General features: G+C 40.8%; 3 protein-coding genes across 3 annotated transcripts; 2 read left to right on the top strand and 1 right to left on the bottom strand.

The window, feature by feature from the left end:
• Positions 1-30: 30 nt before the first annotated feature.
• On the top strand, positions 31-635 carry LOC102004605 (histone H2A type 1). Its single transcript, XM_013503794.1, has one exon. The coding sequence runs from the start codon at positions 243-245 to the stop codon at positions 633-635; it is 393 nt and encodes a 130-aa protein (XP_013359248.1). The 5' UTR covers positions 31-242.
• LOC102021350 (histone H3) lies at positions 633-1,771 on the top strand. Its single transcript, XM_013503791.1, has one exon. The coding sequence runs from the start codon at positions 1,319-1,321 to the stop codon at positions 1,727-1,729; it is 411 nt and encodes a 136-aa protein (XP_013359245.1). The 5' UTR covers positions 633-1,318; the 3' UTR covers positions 1,730-1,771.
• Positions 1,772-8,557: 6,786 nt separating this feature from the next.
• On the bottom strand, positions 8,558-9,968 carry LOC102021664 (histone H1.2). Its single transcript, XM_005403311.2, has one exon. The coding sequence runs from the start codon at positions 9,940-9,942 to the stop codon at positions 9,301-9,303; it is 642 nt and encodes a 213-aa protein (XP_005403368.1). The 5' UTR covers positions 9,943-9,968; the 3' UTR covers positions 8,558-9,300.
• Positions 9,969-16,803: the final 6,835 nt, after the last annotated feature.

The raw sequence follows: 16,803 nt of genomic DNA, 5'->3' as shown, positions 1-16,803 counted from the left end.
TTATTTATAGTCCCGTAATTCAAATAAGGGTTTGAGAATCTTCAAAGCTGATTGGACAAAAAAAGAGGACTTTTTTTCCATAGGGGAGGGCCTCATGCAAATAAAGGACTCACGTTCTCTTTTTCTATTGGACAAAACAACAACCTTTTTCACCAATGAGATGGCTTAGTAACACAGCCCGGCCGTAGCTATAAATACATTTCTTGAACTCCTCTTAGTTTCATTTTCTTTTACACTTAACGATGTCTGGACGGGGCAAACAGGGAGGCAAAGCTCGCGCCAAGGCCAAGACGCGGTCATCCCGCGCCGGGCTACAGTTCCCCGTGGGGCGCGTGCACCGCCTGCTCCGCAAAGGTAACTACGCCGAGCGCGTGGGCGCCGGAGCCCCGGTGTACCTGGCGGCCGTGCTCGAGTACCTGACGGCCGAGATCTTGGAGCTGGCGGGCAACGCGGCGCGCGACAACAAGAAGACGCGCATCATCCCGCGCCACCTGCAGCTGGCCATCCGCAACGACGAGGAGCTCAACAAGCTGCTGGGCAAAGTGACGATCGCGCAGGGTGGCGTGCTGCCCAACATCCAGGCCGTGCTGCTGCCCAAGAAGACCGAGAGCCACCACAAGGCCAAGGGCAAGTGAAGTCCGGCACACAGCAAAGGACTGAAAAAGCCCCATTTGTACCTAAAGGCTCTTTTCAGAGCCACTACGTCTTCATGAGAGAAGCTGTTAGCTCTTATGCTAGTGTTATGAAATCTGTGTTTTAGCAAGTACCTTAAGAAGTTGAGCATGTTAACTTAAAATTCCATTCATCATTGCAAGATTTACCAGGTCATATTCCATACTAAAAGTAAATGATTGGAAAAACAAACGGAATGTCACAATCCACTCAGCAGAGGATGGAAATTGTTGGGGAAGCAACAAGTGAATTTAAAACATTTTTTAGCGAAAATAACTTGAACGCTTGGTTGTCCAGCGGTACTGGCTAACCGATGATGGTTATTTTACAATCTCAATCCCATTGAGAATTAATCAGAAATCATATACTAAGATGACCGTAAAAGCGTCCTTACTGCACATCGCACTTGTTGACGATAAAGTAGAACGTTAGGAAATTGTTCTCTCAGACGCCAAGGATGACGTTAGAGCCATTTGTGCAATCAGTCTCTTCCGATCAACCAATCATACAGTTTACCTTTCAGCCAATGACTTTGTCGCGCGGGTCTTTTGAAAAATTGTAAGGCCAATCAGAATGCTTCTAAGTATATTTAAGGACAACTGTAGCTGTGTTCGCTACATTGTTGGTCTGTCTCCTCTTTGTCCTTATGGCTCGTACGAAGCAAACCGCTCGTAAATCCACCGGCGGCAAGGCCCCGCGCAAGCAGCTGGCCACCAAGGCTGCTCGCAAGAGCGCGCCGGCCACCGGCGGTGTGAAGAAGCCTCACCGCTACCGGCCCGGCACCGTGGCCCTGCGCGAGATCCGGCGCTACCAGAAGTCCACCGAGCTCCTGATCCGCAAGCTGCCTTTTCAGCGCCTGGTGCGCGAGATCGCGCAGGACTTCAAGACCGACCTGCGTTTCCAGAGCTCGGCTGTGATGGCGCTGCAGGAGGCATCCGAGGCCTACCTGGTGGGTCTCTTTGAAGACACCAACCTGTGTGCCATCCACGCCAAGCGCGTCACTATCATGCCCAAGGACATCCAGCTGGCGCGCCGCATCCGCGGGGAGAGGGCATGAAAACCAAGCAGCAATCGAAAAGGCTCTTTTAAGAGCCACCCACAATATTTTAAAAGCAGCTGTAGAACATTGCACTGTTATGACACTTCAGATATTTAGTTTTTTATTTTTCAATTTGCTTTCCAAATAATTGCATAGTATGCGGTTTTGTGATGAAAGTGAAACTAGAAGTAGGATGACACTGGAGTAAAGCTTTTCTTGGGCGTAGTTGCAGTAAATGGAAAGCTACAGTATTTTGGGGGAGCAGAGGGGAGCACAGTCTCACTGTAGTCCACTTAGCCTGAACTCGCAGTGATCGTTTTGCATCAGCCTCCGTAGTGCTGGCATTACAGGTTTGTTACACCAGCCATAGCTAAAGTACATTACAAATACACTGAGCATAATGGGAAAATATAATTAGAAAACTTCTAATTTTACAAAATGAAAGCCATAATCAGCGCTAATTTAGAAACAGCATTTTTAATTTACTCCACTGTAGCATTAAAATGCTGTTTCTATACTTTGGACTGAATATTCTTTAGGGGAAAATGTATTTTGTAATTTCTATTAACTGGGAAGAGAATTCAGCCTTTAGGTGGTTAATCCTAATTTGGTTTTTGACAACTTTAAAGAGTTTCAGTTTGAAAAAAATTGTTAATGTCGTTTTACCTTTTTGTTTAGAACTGTTTTTTAATTAGGGAAGTGAGAGTTTTCCTCTATGAGTGTTAAAATTTGGAAGAATTCTCCCCAGCCTACCTACTGATTTTGTTTGAAATCTTCATTCTTTCCCATTATGTGCTCCCTCCTGGCACTGTTTCTATGAAAACACGAATGCTTATGGTGATCTCCTGCCATATAGCTCGCCAGGAATCCAGGTAAGTGATTCTAGGGAGCATTACAAATTTTTTTGAAGACCTTATTACATCAAATTGGCCAGCAAACGGGGTGTGGTGGTGCATGCCTATAATCACAGCACTTGGAAGGCTGGGGCAGGAGCATCACCTTTAGTTGAAGGCCAGCCTGAACTATGTAGCAAGACCCTGTCTCAAAAGACCAAAAGACAAAAATAAAAATAAAATAAGTTAACACCAGCAATAACAATTAACATATACATGAGCACATCTAAAGTCATATTATAGATCTCATTAACCCTATAGTAAACATATCTTCAAATAAGTTTTCTCTTACTCTAATTCCAAATATTATCAGTATTCCAACACAATCAGATCAAGCTGAATTGTAATTGAAAGGAAAGATTGAGTGGAAATGAAATAAAGGTCTTACCTGCTGTGACTAAACTATCCCAAATGCAAACCAAAACCAAAACAACAAAAATCTGAGACAAACTAAATTTACGCCTAGGGCCCCACCCAAGGCTTTAGACCGGCCAGATTTGACATTTCACTTTGTTTCAGCTTCAGGGTAAATATGCCTCCGACTCAGCATGTTCAAATTATACTTGGCCTTTCTCCGACATTCTGTTATATACACCTCCAAAGAAGTGCGCTGAGTTGAGATTCATTTCACTGGAGATGACTCCCAGGTCTCTAAGTTAGGGTGCTTTGGATGATGGTGCCATTCTGAGATGGATACCAGGAGGAAAACAAAACAAAACAAAACTTAATGTGGTGGATACAAAGTCAACTTTAATCAATTTGAACATAACATATTCAGTGCTAACTTTTATCTACCCATTCAGTACTGAATATCATCATCCTTTAGAGATGGAAGGAAATCACAACAGATTCCTTCCATGGGCAAAGTGCTATGTGAAGTGACTGGCCTCTCTACATTTCAAGGCAAGTTCTTTGCCTCTCCATTTACAGAGAAACTTCAGCCTATGAGATTTCAGTAAATTAGCCAAATTCTCACTATTAGCCAGGCAGTCTCACCAAGCCCACACCCTTCATATTTTCTGATTAATAAATTTACTCACAAGTGGATTATCAAATATAATCCCTTCCGCAAAGGTAATTCTATTTCAGAAACAGGGCTGCCTCAGGGTAAATGGGGAGTGGCTGTGCTTATCTTGGCCTGGGTTACATAGTCACCAGTCAGCTGGTTGGAGACCTGGTGTGAGGTGAAGTGAGTAGCATTGTAGAAAATAATTTATTTAGTTAACTTATGAGTAAGGGAGCTAGCTAGGGGAAGGGTATGAGATAGTTGGGTGTCCAACCATATTGATAAGAATTAAAATAAAAATAGACAGGGAACTAGGACTTTGGACTTCCTCAGGCTACATGGAATGCAGCTCATTCCCTACTGAAGCATGTAGCCACTCCTCACTAAGCTCCTGAGATTTGAGAACTTTAAAATCCAATGACTATAAATAAATACTATATACTGCAAACATGTACAAAAAGATGAATAAATGAAAGTAAGGGGATGGATGAGGGAGGGAAGGGAGGGAAAGGGGATGAAAGAAGGAATTAAGATGTGTCATATACATGTACCGACTCCCACAAGAAATGTAAACATTATGTATTGCAAATATGTACTCTTTTTTTTGTTTTTTTGAGGTAGGGTTTCACTATGCAGTTCAGGCTGGACTTGAACTCACTTTGCAGCTCAGGCAGGCCTTGAATTTCCAGCGATCATCCTGCCTTAACCTCCCAAATGCTGGGATTACAGGCGTGTGCCACTGCCCCCTGCCTAAACATGTACTACTAGTAAAATTTTTAAAATTTTTCAGAGAATTTCCTCAGGCAACATGGAATGCAAACCCCTTTCTGCTAAAGGGATTTGCAGCTACTCTACTGGGTTCCTCAGTTCTGAGAAATTTAAAATGCAAAATAACCAGGATTTTTCCCTAAGGTCCTAGTCTCCTTTAAATCCTATATGTTGAAGCACTGGGTTAGAGAGTCTCAGTTCCAATTGATCATTTTAAATCCAGAGAGCCCCCTGTGATGGGTGTCCACTAAACAACTGAGCAGTTCCCCTGCTGTGCTTATCTATAATTAGTGTTCTATCAAGGAGCTAGGTAGCTACGAACTTGAGACCCCTCCTGGGAATCAGAGCTATTATTATTATTATTTCCAATAAAGTCTCCTAATTTCCTCCTTTTGGCTCATGACTTTGCTCCTGGACCTTGTGAGATCCCGAGATCAGTATATGTGGTACCAATATCACTTCAGGGGACATCAGGCCTTAGGAATATTCTTTAGGACCAGGAGAGAATTATTGTTTCCTTGAAAACATTTAGTGTCTGCCCCAGAGCAAGTATAGAATGTGCCCAAAAATATGTACTGCATCAGGAAAAGAAAAATCTGCGTAAATATTTTAATACTAATTCTATTGAGACATCGTGATGTTAATACAAGTTACCTTTGGACTCTACAATTACAAGAGGTGCTTAAAGTGGTAACCATTAGCCTGTGACAATAATTAGTATGGCAAACTGCTGCTTGGGTAGCCTTGGTCACTAAGACTGCTTCACACGATTTTTACAATTTCTTCTCCAAGGGCCAGCAGTGTAGAGGGTTTTCTACGATATACAACATTCTTTAGGGTTCCCCATAAGAGGGTTATACCATCTGTCCAAAAAAATCATACTATTTTTCTTTTCCTGAAAGTTGTGTGTGTGTGTGTGTGTGTGTATATATATAGTGTGTGGGGGGAGGGAGGGGTTTGTATTTGTGTTTTCACCATTAGTTCAAGAGTTATGCTGTTCAAGATAGCAGCCACTCACCATATGTGGCTATTAAGCACTTGAAATGTGGTTAACCCAAATTGAAATGTACTTTTCTATTGATTTTTACTCATGGGATCCTCCTGCCTCAGCCTCCGGAGTGCTGGGATTATAGGCGTGCACCATCACACCCAGCTGAGAAGTGCTTTAAATGTAAAATACCTAACAGAGTTTAAAGATTTAGCATGCAAAAAACATTAACTCAGTATTTTTAGATAACTTATTGAAATAACATTGATTAACATATTAAAATAACTTCAACTCTTTCTTTTTACTTTAATGTGGCACTAGAAGATGTTAAATACATGACTCTTATATTTTTTTGAGGCACATGAGTATCTGTGATATTCATAGACCAGAAGCTAACTGTTACATAATTGATATTGTCCAACAGAAACTAATATTGACATGGAATTTGAAAGCTAAGCCTTTCCTCCAGCTTCTCATGCTGAGAGTGACAGAGGCCACTACTATGCACTGGCCCTGGTACCACAGAAGCAGAAACAGAACCACACTCAACATTTTCTGGACCCACTGGCTTCTAGTTGGTCTCCTGTAACAAAGCCTCAGTTCTTCAGTTCTAAAACTGGAAGTATAACGGCACCTACCTCAAAATGCAGCAATAAGAATGTGTTGAAAACAAATGTAATCATCAACAGTACTTGACATGATGTACATAAGTAGTAAGAAATGGCTAGTTCTTCTCTGGGCTTGGTGGCTCACAACTGTAATCCCAGTACTCAGAAGGCTAAAGCAGGAACATCACTCACTGCAAATTCAAGGCCAGCCTGAGCTACTTAGTCCAAGTTCAGCATGAGCTGCACAGTGAGCCCCTGTCTCAAAACAAAAGAAAAAAGAAAGAAAGAAGTTGCTAGTTTTCAGGCCTATTGTTGCCACTTAATCACTGTTCCCTTCTGAAATGATGCAGTCCTGTCTGTAGGGAGCATGTTCACCTCCAGCATAGATTTCAAGCACAAATACCGTCTACCTTCCCCTCAGCTTTACATACATAGCCCATATCTGGAATTTTATCTAGGGTAGTAACAGGATGTTTATTTTTCAGTTATTAGATCACTTGTATGAAAATGTGAATAACTGTATTGCAAGTAGCTCTAATTTCTATGTTACACTTGCATTTACCTGGCCAATATCTTGCACTTTCATGGATAATTCAGCAATCTAGTTTACAAAAACTTCATTGACATTTTTGGCTAAACAGCAGTGCTTGGGGAATTATGTGAATATATTATTGGTATTTTTCAATATTTATTTTATAAACCTGAACAAAAAGTTGAAATAATACTAATAATACTATATAAGTTTTGAAGGGAATCAAAATGTCACCACTGAACATGCCATAATAGCATAACGATTATTTGGAGCTGAAGGCAATTTAACATCAACAGACATGGGAGGACTTCTCTGTTTTCCCCTTACTTACCTAAAAGTAAAGCATAAATTACACTTTATAAAGACCACATAAGTTTCCCTAATGAGATGTCCTTTACAGGAAAAGCAGAGCAGCTCTTAGCAGTTCAGAGAGGGAGGTAGTACTGAGAGGAGTCTTTATAAACAATCCTTACTAAAATAAGTCTCACTTTCCATTGGCTCTGTCCATATACTTCCTACTCACTTGCCCCAAACATATCATTTCTTAAGCCCAGGGCCTCTTTCCATGGTTAGAATGTGATTGTATCTAGAGGATCTTCACTAGGTTTCCTGTTGTTGCAGTTTGATTCAACTTGAGCCAAGGGAGGTGACTCAGTGGCAAGAGTTCAAATGGTCCAATGACCCAGGAACTGAGATGACAAGAAGCCAGGCAGTATGGCTCCATATGTCTCTCACCTATTCCTGGCTATGTAGGCCTGCTCTCTTCTATCCTTTCTGCCCAACAGTATCTTGGTTTCTCATTTGTGTGTAAAAAAAGGCATCCTCAGCCTTAGACATCAGATCACCTGTTTCTAAAATTCAATAAGCAGCAAGGAATACTAAAATCTCAGGTGTGGTGGCAATTATCTGTGATCTCAGCAATTTGGGAGGCTAAGAGAGAAAAACCACAAATTCGAGCTCAGTCTGGGCAAATCAGGGAGACTCTGTCTCAAAGAAAAAAAAAAGGGAAGAGGGAGGGAGGCTAGGGAATATAGCTCAGTGCAATGGTCCTGGATTCAATTCTCAGTACAAAAATAAATAATGAAAGAATTAAACTTCAATAAGAAAACTTCATCTTTACAAAATATACAAATTTAACACAATCCCAATAAAATGATCAATGGATTTTTCTTAGTGATGGAGGTTGGAGGACATTTTCAAGTATATATAGAAAATCTAAGTAAACCAGGATCTGAAAAAGGACAGTAATGAGAGGAATCTCACTCCTATCAGCTATGGTCATATTAGAACATCAGTTACTAGGAGTACCTGTTATATGTCAGGTATGCTGAGCATTGCTAGTAGGGTTCTGAGCAATATTTAAAACAGCTGGATCATACCTTACAAACAGCCAAAAAGATCAAAGGAATGTAACAGAAATCCAATATTTAGTTCACAGGGAATTTAGAGTAAGATAAAGTTGAAATCCAAATTGGGAAGGAGATGCACAATGAGCATTTATAAATGGTTCTAGAGGATATGAATAGGGCCATGTATGGATTCAGATTTACACTAATGCAAGAGCACAAGCACTTGATGTAAAAATGTCAACACAAAAAGCCATGGTAGCACAAACCTGTAATCCCAGCACTCCAGGATGCTGAGGCAAGATTCCAAGACTATCTATAGCTCTGACCCTGCGGCGACTAAATAGATCCTGTCTAAATAATTTAAAGGACTGGAGATGCAGTTTAGTGCAAAGGCCCTTGGGTTCAGTCTCCAGTACTGCGGGATGTGTGTGTGCGCGTGGTGGGGGAAATCAACTCAAAATTACTGTTTAAGAAACCATAAAATCTCCTTTCCTCCTTCATCTTCCTAATGCTAAATTCTTAAGAGAGAACACACTCACACCAGATTATACTTGGGGAAACAGCCTTACTTTGGTCTCCAAAAACTGTAGTGCTTGTAATTTACGTTTCATCAAAATCTGGCTGACGCAAAAGACACCATGAGCCAGAACTTCTGGGTCTAGGACAAATTCCGCGGTTAGAAAAGAATGCAAAAAGCACTGCTAATGAAAACTAAAGCCTTTTATTGGAAACAAGCATCGCGTCCGCGCAATTCCAGTTAGTACTTTGTTCTGCTTTGCGTAGAAATATTTAGATGCACAAATAAACACTTAGAAAACCTGTTTAAGACTAAGCGAGACGTACGTTTGCAGCAACCAAAACTCGTCACATCTGGGGACAAGGCTCGGAGTTAAGGGGCAACTACTGGTCCACCCTTCACCCTCGCCCGCGGGGAAGACAGAACCTCTGCCATCACCACAGCGTCTCAATTCACCCCTTCATGTGTTCGTAGGACGCAGCTGCCGAGCGCACCGCACCCTCCTCTCAGTGCCCGCGAAGTCACAGTTCTGTCTTTTACAGCAGGACTGCTGCAAAAAAACCTGGAAGATTACTCTGGTCTACGCCAAGTGACACCGGAGAAACTGCGGCCCGATGGGCGACCAACCCAGGCTCAGGGCGGGACTTTCGAATCGCCCTTAGTCCAATCTATACGAATATCCGACACGGAGACTGGTTCTCGCAGCTAACAGCTGAGGGTGGCCATCCAAGTCCACCACCGCGGACAAGGTCTCTAGCCTGGCAGCTAGGCAGGGCGCCGACGAGGGGTGGGAAGACCAATCATAGGATTGGCCCACAGCGCACGGACACGCCCCGGCAGCGCTAGGAGTAAACAAGTGTCAGCTCTTCCTCGGGAGATCAGTGGTGGCTCTGAAAAGAGCCTTTGGGGTTGGAGAAGCAGTTTAAGTCTACTTCTTCTTAGGCGCCGCCTTTTTGGGCTTGGCAACCTTAGGCTTGGCGGCCTTGGGCTTCACAGCCTTGGACGTGCTCTTGACCTTCTTGGGCTTGGCGACCTTAGCCTTTTTTGGACTCTTGGCTACCTTCTTGGCGCCAGCGGCAGCGGCGGGCTTCTTAGCTTTCTTGGGGGTCTTCTTGGCGCTCTTCTTGGGGGCGGCCGCGCCCGCAGCTTTCTTGGGCTTCTTGGTGGCCCCTGCGGGCTTCTTGGGTTTGGCAGCGCCCGCCTTCTTGGCTTTGGGCTTGGCCTCCCCGGAAGCAACCTTCTTGTTGAGCTTGAAAGAACCGGAGGCACCGGTGCCCTTGGTCTGCACCAGGGTGCCTTTGCTCACCAGGCTCTTCAGCCCCAACTTGATGCGGCTGTTGTTCTTCTCCACATCGTAGCCAGCAGCCGCCAATGCCTTCTTGAGCGCGGCCAGCGACACCCCACTGCGCTCCTTAGAGGCGGCCACGGCCTTGGTGATCAGCTCGGACACAGGGGGCCCGGTGGCCTTGCGGCGCGCCCCCGCAGGCTTCTTAACAGCCTTCTTCTTGACAGGGGTCTTCTCCGCCGGGGGCGCGGCGGCGGGCGCGGCAGCGGGAGCAGTCTCGGACATTCTGAGGTTCGAGGACGCGGTACTGGGGAGGCGCCGCCGAAGCTGTATATATAGAGCGCAGGCGCGCGCTGATTGGTGCGTCCGCCGCCCGCCCGGCTGGCAGCCACCAAGCCGCCGAGCTGAGCCCAAGTTGTGTTTGTTCCACCTCACAAAAGAGAGAAAATATTAAAATGCCCTGCACCAAATCACCCGGGTGTGATCAGGAAAGGGTCCCAGAAGCCTCAAGCTTCGTGCTATCCATTTCTTTTTCCCACAACCTCACAGGCAACTCGGTTAGGCGCCCGCAAATCCCCCAACTCCAAAGGAAGTCCAGGGCGGTGAGAGACCACTTTCTGTTTTTCTTCTAAATTACCTGGTCGCTCTTTTGCCTCTCAAAGTTCTTTTTCCCAGGGGTGGTTAGGCACACCCTTCCCTTATTTGAGGAACAAAAACGAAATGATTTCGACCCGAATTTTCACGATAATTCTGTTTCTTCGCAAAGGAAGTAACACAGGTCCTGGGTGACTTCTTCGTACAGAGCCACAGTAACTGTGGAGTGGGACAGGGAGTTCCAGGGCCAGTCCAGAGCACTGAGGGGGTGAAGAAAGGGGATCGCAAGCCTGGGGTGGGGGTCCTGAGTGGTGAGGGATTAGGGACTTCAAACTTTGATTTAAAAGCATTGAAACTATCAAATCCCTCTTTTCATAGGAGGGGGTGGGGCACCCTTTTCACCTCTCCAAAGGCAAGAAATTGGGCAGAGTTTATAAACTTCTCAGGACCCCCTTGGAGTTGTGCATGCAGGGGGTCCGCCCTCGAGAATAGAGATAATAAAAGAGAAAAGAGGCCCCTTAAGCCTGCCAAGTAGACTTAAGCTGCCCTCAATAGACTTGGCGGCTAGAGACATTGAGATGATCTGCTTTCAAAGAAAACACCTTAGTTATTCATATAAAATGTATATTTCATGTACAGTATATAAAATATCTGCAATACAGAGATGAATTTAAGCTCATGAAAATTACAGGTTACTCCAGTGGCAAAGTTTACTTATGTCAAGTTAGAGAAGAACGCTCTATAACTGAGAACACAAAGATGGAAATAAGACGACTGACTTTAATAAAATAAATCTTTTACTTTGATGAACCATAGGTTTGCAATAGGGAAATCAAACTTTTAAATAGAAAGACAAGAAATGTATACACTCTATACACTATGCCATCTGTGGTTGGCGCACTAAGTATCACCTCTTCTTATCTCTAAACCTAGCTACTTCTAGTCTATTCTAGATAATAGAGTTTGGTTTGCTACCTTAAGCTTTGCTACTTCACATTTTATCTTTCGGCTCTAAGAAACTACATTTTTTTCCTTGAGGCAAAAGGCAAGATAAACTTTCTGCTTATATATTTAATATAATTATGTACCTAGGTTTAGGGGAGTATTGCAATTTAGCAAAAATTCATGCTCAGATATGTATCTGCATGAAAATAGGTATTAAAAGTGTCAGCTTTAGTCTGTGGTACAGTCAAAAAGGGTCATACAAATTGAGTTCAATAATGTTTAAAAAACACAGCAGACTCTTTTAGACTCAGAATGACCCCATGCTTTGACTGAACAACATTTAACATTTGGGAACAGTGCCTACTACTGCTTATGCCCTCTGGGAATTAACAGCCTAATGAGATTAGGGATGGATGGATTAGCAGCAGAAAACCACATTACTCTGGCCGCCTTCTGAGTGAATTCTAGTATGGAAATTGAGAGAAAATATTGAAAGTGTATAAATAACTAAAGTACCTTCATCAAGCTAGTATTTTAAAGAAAAAAAGAAAAGAACTTGTGACTTTGCCCTGACCCTATGTGAAGTGAGCCCCTCCTCATCTGAAACTCATGTAAGTGTTCCTACCTTCCAGAACAACACCTGTGTGGGGTCTTGATTATAAGATCAGTGGTCTTCTCTTCACTATAAATCGCCATCCTGGTGTGGAATTCACTGATGTGTAAATTTGATTCCTGTGATTTAGTTTTCAAATGCAAGCATTCATGTTAAATCAATCCCATCACATCTATTTATATGCAAATCTCAAATCCAGACACCCCCCAAGCCATAAGCCACCCAGGATTTTACCCCAACCTCCTGGTAGTGGTGGAATTGAGAGGCAGAGATTTTTTTTTTTTTTTTTTATCTTTTTTTCAGATAAAAACCTGAAACCTGTGCTGAGAAAATTATGCAAAACCTAAAAAAGCAAGGTAAAAATTTTCTTCATGTTCTTCCAAACCATATTGGAGAACTGTCTAAAAAGCCTACTTATAGGCCATTTTATGCTAAAACGCAGTGTTAGAAAACAAAACAAAATGTGATTCACACATAATTTTTAATTTTTTAGCACTCACATTGAAAAAATAAAAATAGGTGATATTAATTTAAGTATATTTTAACTCAGTATACCAAAATAATATCAGTTCAGCATATAGTAAATATTTTTAAAAATAAGATAGTTTATCTTCTTTTTGTAAACAGTAAAACTTCAAAATCTGATGTGTATTTTATACTTGTACATTGTTTTAATTACAATCCTCAATTTCTAAGTTTTCAATGACCACTTGTGGTTGGTAGCTATCATACTGGACAAATAACAGAGTTTATGGCTAAGATAAATTTGACTTCAGGCTTTATGGTTTGGTTCAGGTTGTTTGGGAGGTTGCTTTATTTAAGTTTTTGTTTGTTTTTGTTTTTGTTTTTGTTTTTATTTTTGTCTTTCTTTCAGTACTGGGGCTCACATCCAAGGCTGCTGTACCACTGAATTAACATCTCTGGCCTTTTAATTTTTTTTTTTTTTTAATTTTCAGACAAAGTCTTACTAAATAGCCCGGACTTGAGCTTTCAGTGTGAGACAGGAGATTAGAGTGTGGATTAACTGGCTGGGGTTAGGGTTAGGGTTGGGGTTAGGGTTAAGGTTAGGGTTAGGGTGTTAGAGTTACTGACCTAAGTGATTAAAACTTTGACCCATCAAAGGATGAAGTTAATAATAGTAGTCATCGTACTGGCAGAGCTGGTGTCTACTGAGACAGTCCATGTAGGTACCCCAAGAAAAAATATGCAGTAAATAATGTGTGAGTTTTTTAGCTGATATAACACAATAAACTTTCGTGGGCTGTTTTCTTGCCAGCACTCATAAACCATTTTTAGAAATAACTCAGCAATTTCCTTTCTTCAATCTTTACCGGCAAGTGGCCAACTATTAGTAGATTAAACCTGAACCGAAACATTTTCTCCATTAGACCCTGGGCACCAGAAGGGATAAACTAAAGTTGCTACATTTTTATTCCTTGATGGGCCTCCAAAAGGGATGGAGGAAGTAATAGAGAACATAGCAAAGCACACTTTCAGAGGTTATTGAAGACAGAAAGTATTTCAACAGTGATAACACATTGCAAAATGTCTTTATGTAACTTTTCAGAATACCATTAGAACTGTTGACATGGACAATTTAGGTCACTACTAGCTACCATTTTAGCTCCAAATGTTTTTTCAAATTTCTTTAAACTGTTTCAAAAAGGCAAACTTACCCTTAAAGATAAGGATTTGTCATGGAGAATATATATTCTTATATCTTCCCAGGTGAGAACTAATACTGCATCAGTGATAAAGCATAAGATGCCAACATACGTTAGATAACAGCTTTCATCAGAATAAGTACACTGTCTCACACAGTGATTTCTTCGTAGAATACATGACTGTAAAGTTTTGCCAGATTTGTTAAGACATTATTTTTCATTTTTAACCAATGAGCATGGTGTACATTAACATTTTACACCCTTATCGAGAACTTGGGTAAGCACAGGATACTAAGAAGAAAAAAAACAAAGATCGACTCAGGAAACGATCTCCTCTCAAGGACTTGTACCTATGAGACTAACACAGACAAGCACAACTATCACACAGTATGCAAAATCTGATAGGAAAATCCCAAGCAGTGGACAAAAGAATAAGAAAAAAAATGCTAATGGGCTGGTTAAGACTTTATCCCAAATATTTACCAATTCAATTGAGAAATTATGACATAAAATTACAGTTTAGGATAGTGGTTATCAAACTTAAATTTCAAGTCCTCTTTATATTCTTAGAAGTTTCTAGTCCAACTACAAGCACTATACAAGATAATTACCATTAGTAATGAGCACTTCACCGTGAAGAAGTGGAGACTGAGAATTCAGACTTCTATTAAAAGTCCAGCAGACTTTATATATACGCAATCTTATATATTATACATAAACTGCATAAAAAGTTATAACTGTTGCATCCTAAATATGCACACGTGTGTTAAAGTACCAATTGGACTAAAGTTAAACAGCATAAGACTTTTGTCTTTCCATATTTGAAATAACTAAAAGTAAAATACAGCTCTAACTATTAATTAATAGTAATTTTTGTGGAAAGTTTTAGATGACAGTATTTTTACTTCTGCAAATATACCCCGTGTGGAATTCACATCCTCACCTCAGAATCACCATTTATCATATATTCTGCTGTTTTTCCTTGTGAACACAAGATGGCGCTCCAAAACAAATGCTTCTTTTAGAAACACAGTCCTCCTGACCCTAAGTAATTATTAACCCAACTGTGCACTTCGTATTTTATCCTTTTCAGTGTAGGGAAATTATTATTTGATAGATAATAATTCTTAGGCACTGGAGATCCATGACACTAGGAATTCGAAGGGCAAGAAGCACCATTGGGAGAATAAACACTGGCTGGTTCCCTCACTCTGCAAAGATTCCTCAGCTACTTCAATAAACCCGGAAATGTGTGGGGCTTGCAGAGCAGAATGAGAGTAGGGACCTAGGTAAAGTTAGGTAACAAGGAGGCCAGAATACATATAAAAAGGGGGTCATGGCTACCTTACTTAGGTGTGAAGGTTAAACAGACAATTTTAATGGGAAATTTTGAATATTGCTATTAAAAACGTAAATTTTTAAAATGTTAAATTAGTTCTTATATTTTAAAGTAAAATAACCACAGTGAAGAGAATGACAAGGGAAAAGCCCTGCTGTGTGGAGATGAGCACATGAGAACTGGTTCTAGGCTCATAGAAAAACACAAAACAGATATCAATTCTAGATGATGGTAATAATAAATATTTACTGATGATTATGTGCCAATAAGAATAAAGAGACTTAAGGTATTTTTAACATTACTGTATGCTTACAATCAACCCAACACCTTTATTGTAACCCACATTCCCTAAACAAACTCAAAACAACAACCCAGAAGTAGGCTGCACCAAAGTCCAGGTTGTTAAAAAACAAAAATCCAAAAGAAAAGACGTCTCCACCATCATTTTTCTTCTGCAAAATGAGAGTCATAAGTTAATTTAATTTAAGTATGCAATTGCAGAGTAGTAATTTTAAACAGTTTTAGGTTAAAAAATTTGAATATAAAGTTGTTTTAACTTTTACAATTTCCAAGGCTCATTGAATTGTTGAATAATAATTCATGAAACAGACTTGCTTTGGCTTCAGTCTTTTGCTGTCCAAAGAGATTTGCAATATAGGATGCTGTCTGTGTGAGTACAGCAGAGATAATCTTCACATTAAGCTGCTGGTTCAGGGGAAACCTATGAATCATTAACTTTGGGTTGACCCTGTATTACTCAGCAGATTTTAAAATTTTTTCCAAGACAGAGAATTTTGGTGGACAGTAATTATTATCCACAATTGACCATGAGTAACACCCCACGCAAACAGAGACTACGGGGTCACTATATCCCTGAAGAAGAATACACATTGTGAAATGGGCAAGAAGCTGACCAGGATGGAATCATTCTACTTTCTCAAACAACTGCTGAGCAAAGAAGCTACTCCTGAACATTACTCCTTAATACTTATAGGGCAAGAACAAATAAGAAAGATCAGTTTTACCAAATAAGGGAGCAGAACTGGCCTCACAGAGAAGCCACTTCCATGTGCCCTGAATGGAAGTAGTAAATTAAGCACAAGAATTTTTGGAACCTGCAGAGATGAGTATGTTTTACTGTTGGTTTATTCTTTTTTGTTTTAACAATGAGACACACATATCACAGGCATCTTATTTTTTTAATTTTAATTTTTTTATTTTATGGAAAAAAGTAAAACAAGATTTCATAACAAAACAGTTGGACAATAACAATAGTTAATACACTATGTATTGTTATCTTTAAAGTAGCTATTCAGAGTACAAGATATGGGCATAAACAATTCCCCAGTTGATGTTTGCACAGACCTTTCTTTTCAATGAAATAAAAGATACTAGTACTGTAACTAACTTGCATTTTTTTCCTTTTCCCTTCCTGTCCCCTGTCCGCCATCCTAGTTCCTTTTTCCCTTTGAACAATTTCTTCCCATTTCACAATATCTATTGTAAGTTTTAGAACTTAGCTACTCTTTCAGGTTCTCACAGCAGAAGACAATACCATGTTTACACATGTGAGTCCCACAGGCATCATATAAGAGGATTCTGAACTATTATGTGACAAACAGCAACATCTTTAGATAAGCAGGGCTACTTACATTAGAAGTATTACAAGATGTGATAAAAAAATATGGTGAATGTCTAAATGAAAAGTTAAAAATTCATTATAACACATTGTCACTAATCTCCTTTGAAATAATGCCTGCCCTTTTTGGATACAAGTATCCTATTATTCTTGCCACTTTGTGAAGTAATTCTGAAAGTCCCATTTCATGAATGTCTGAAGATTCAAGATCGTGGCTAGCTTAAGGTCCTGAATCAATTCAAAATGTTTACGGCAATTTCTGTAAGAAAAAAAAGATAGATAAAAGAGAAGAGGAGGGGAGGAGAGGGGAGGGAAAGGGAGGGGAGGGGAGGAGAAGGGAAGGGAAGGGAAG

Source organism: Chinchilla lanigera, unplaced genomic scaffold, assembly GCF_000276665.1.
Source record: "Chinchilla lanigera isolate Chin_1 unplaced genomic scaffold, ChiLan1.0 scaffold00082, whole genome shotgun sequence".
In the NCBI taxonomy this organism is placed as follows: Eukaryota; Metazoa; Chordata; class Mammalia; order Rodentia; family Chinchillidae; genus Chinchilla; species Chinchilla lanigera.
The sequence above is the reverse complement of the archived record's forward strand: the minus strand, read 5'-3'. Positions and strand labels throughout refer to the sequence as shown.

What these genes read in the sequence shown, in the direction of transcription:
- LOC102021664 (XM_005403311.2), bottom strand. Translation starts at nt 9,942, where the DNA reads ATGTCCGAGACTGCTCCCGCTGCCGCGCCCGCCGCCGCGCCCCCGGCG.
- LOC102004605 (XM_013503794.1), top strand. Translation starts at nt 243, where the DNA reads ATGTCTGGACGGGGCAAACAGGGAGGCAAAGCTCGCGCCAAGGCCAAG.
- LOC102021350 (XM_013503791.1), top strand. Translation starts at nt 1,319, where the DNA reads ATGGCTCGTACGAAGCAAACCGCTCGTAAATCCACCGGCGGCAAGGCC.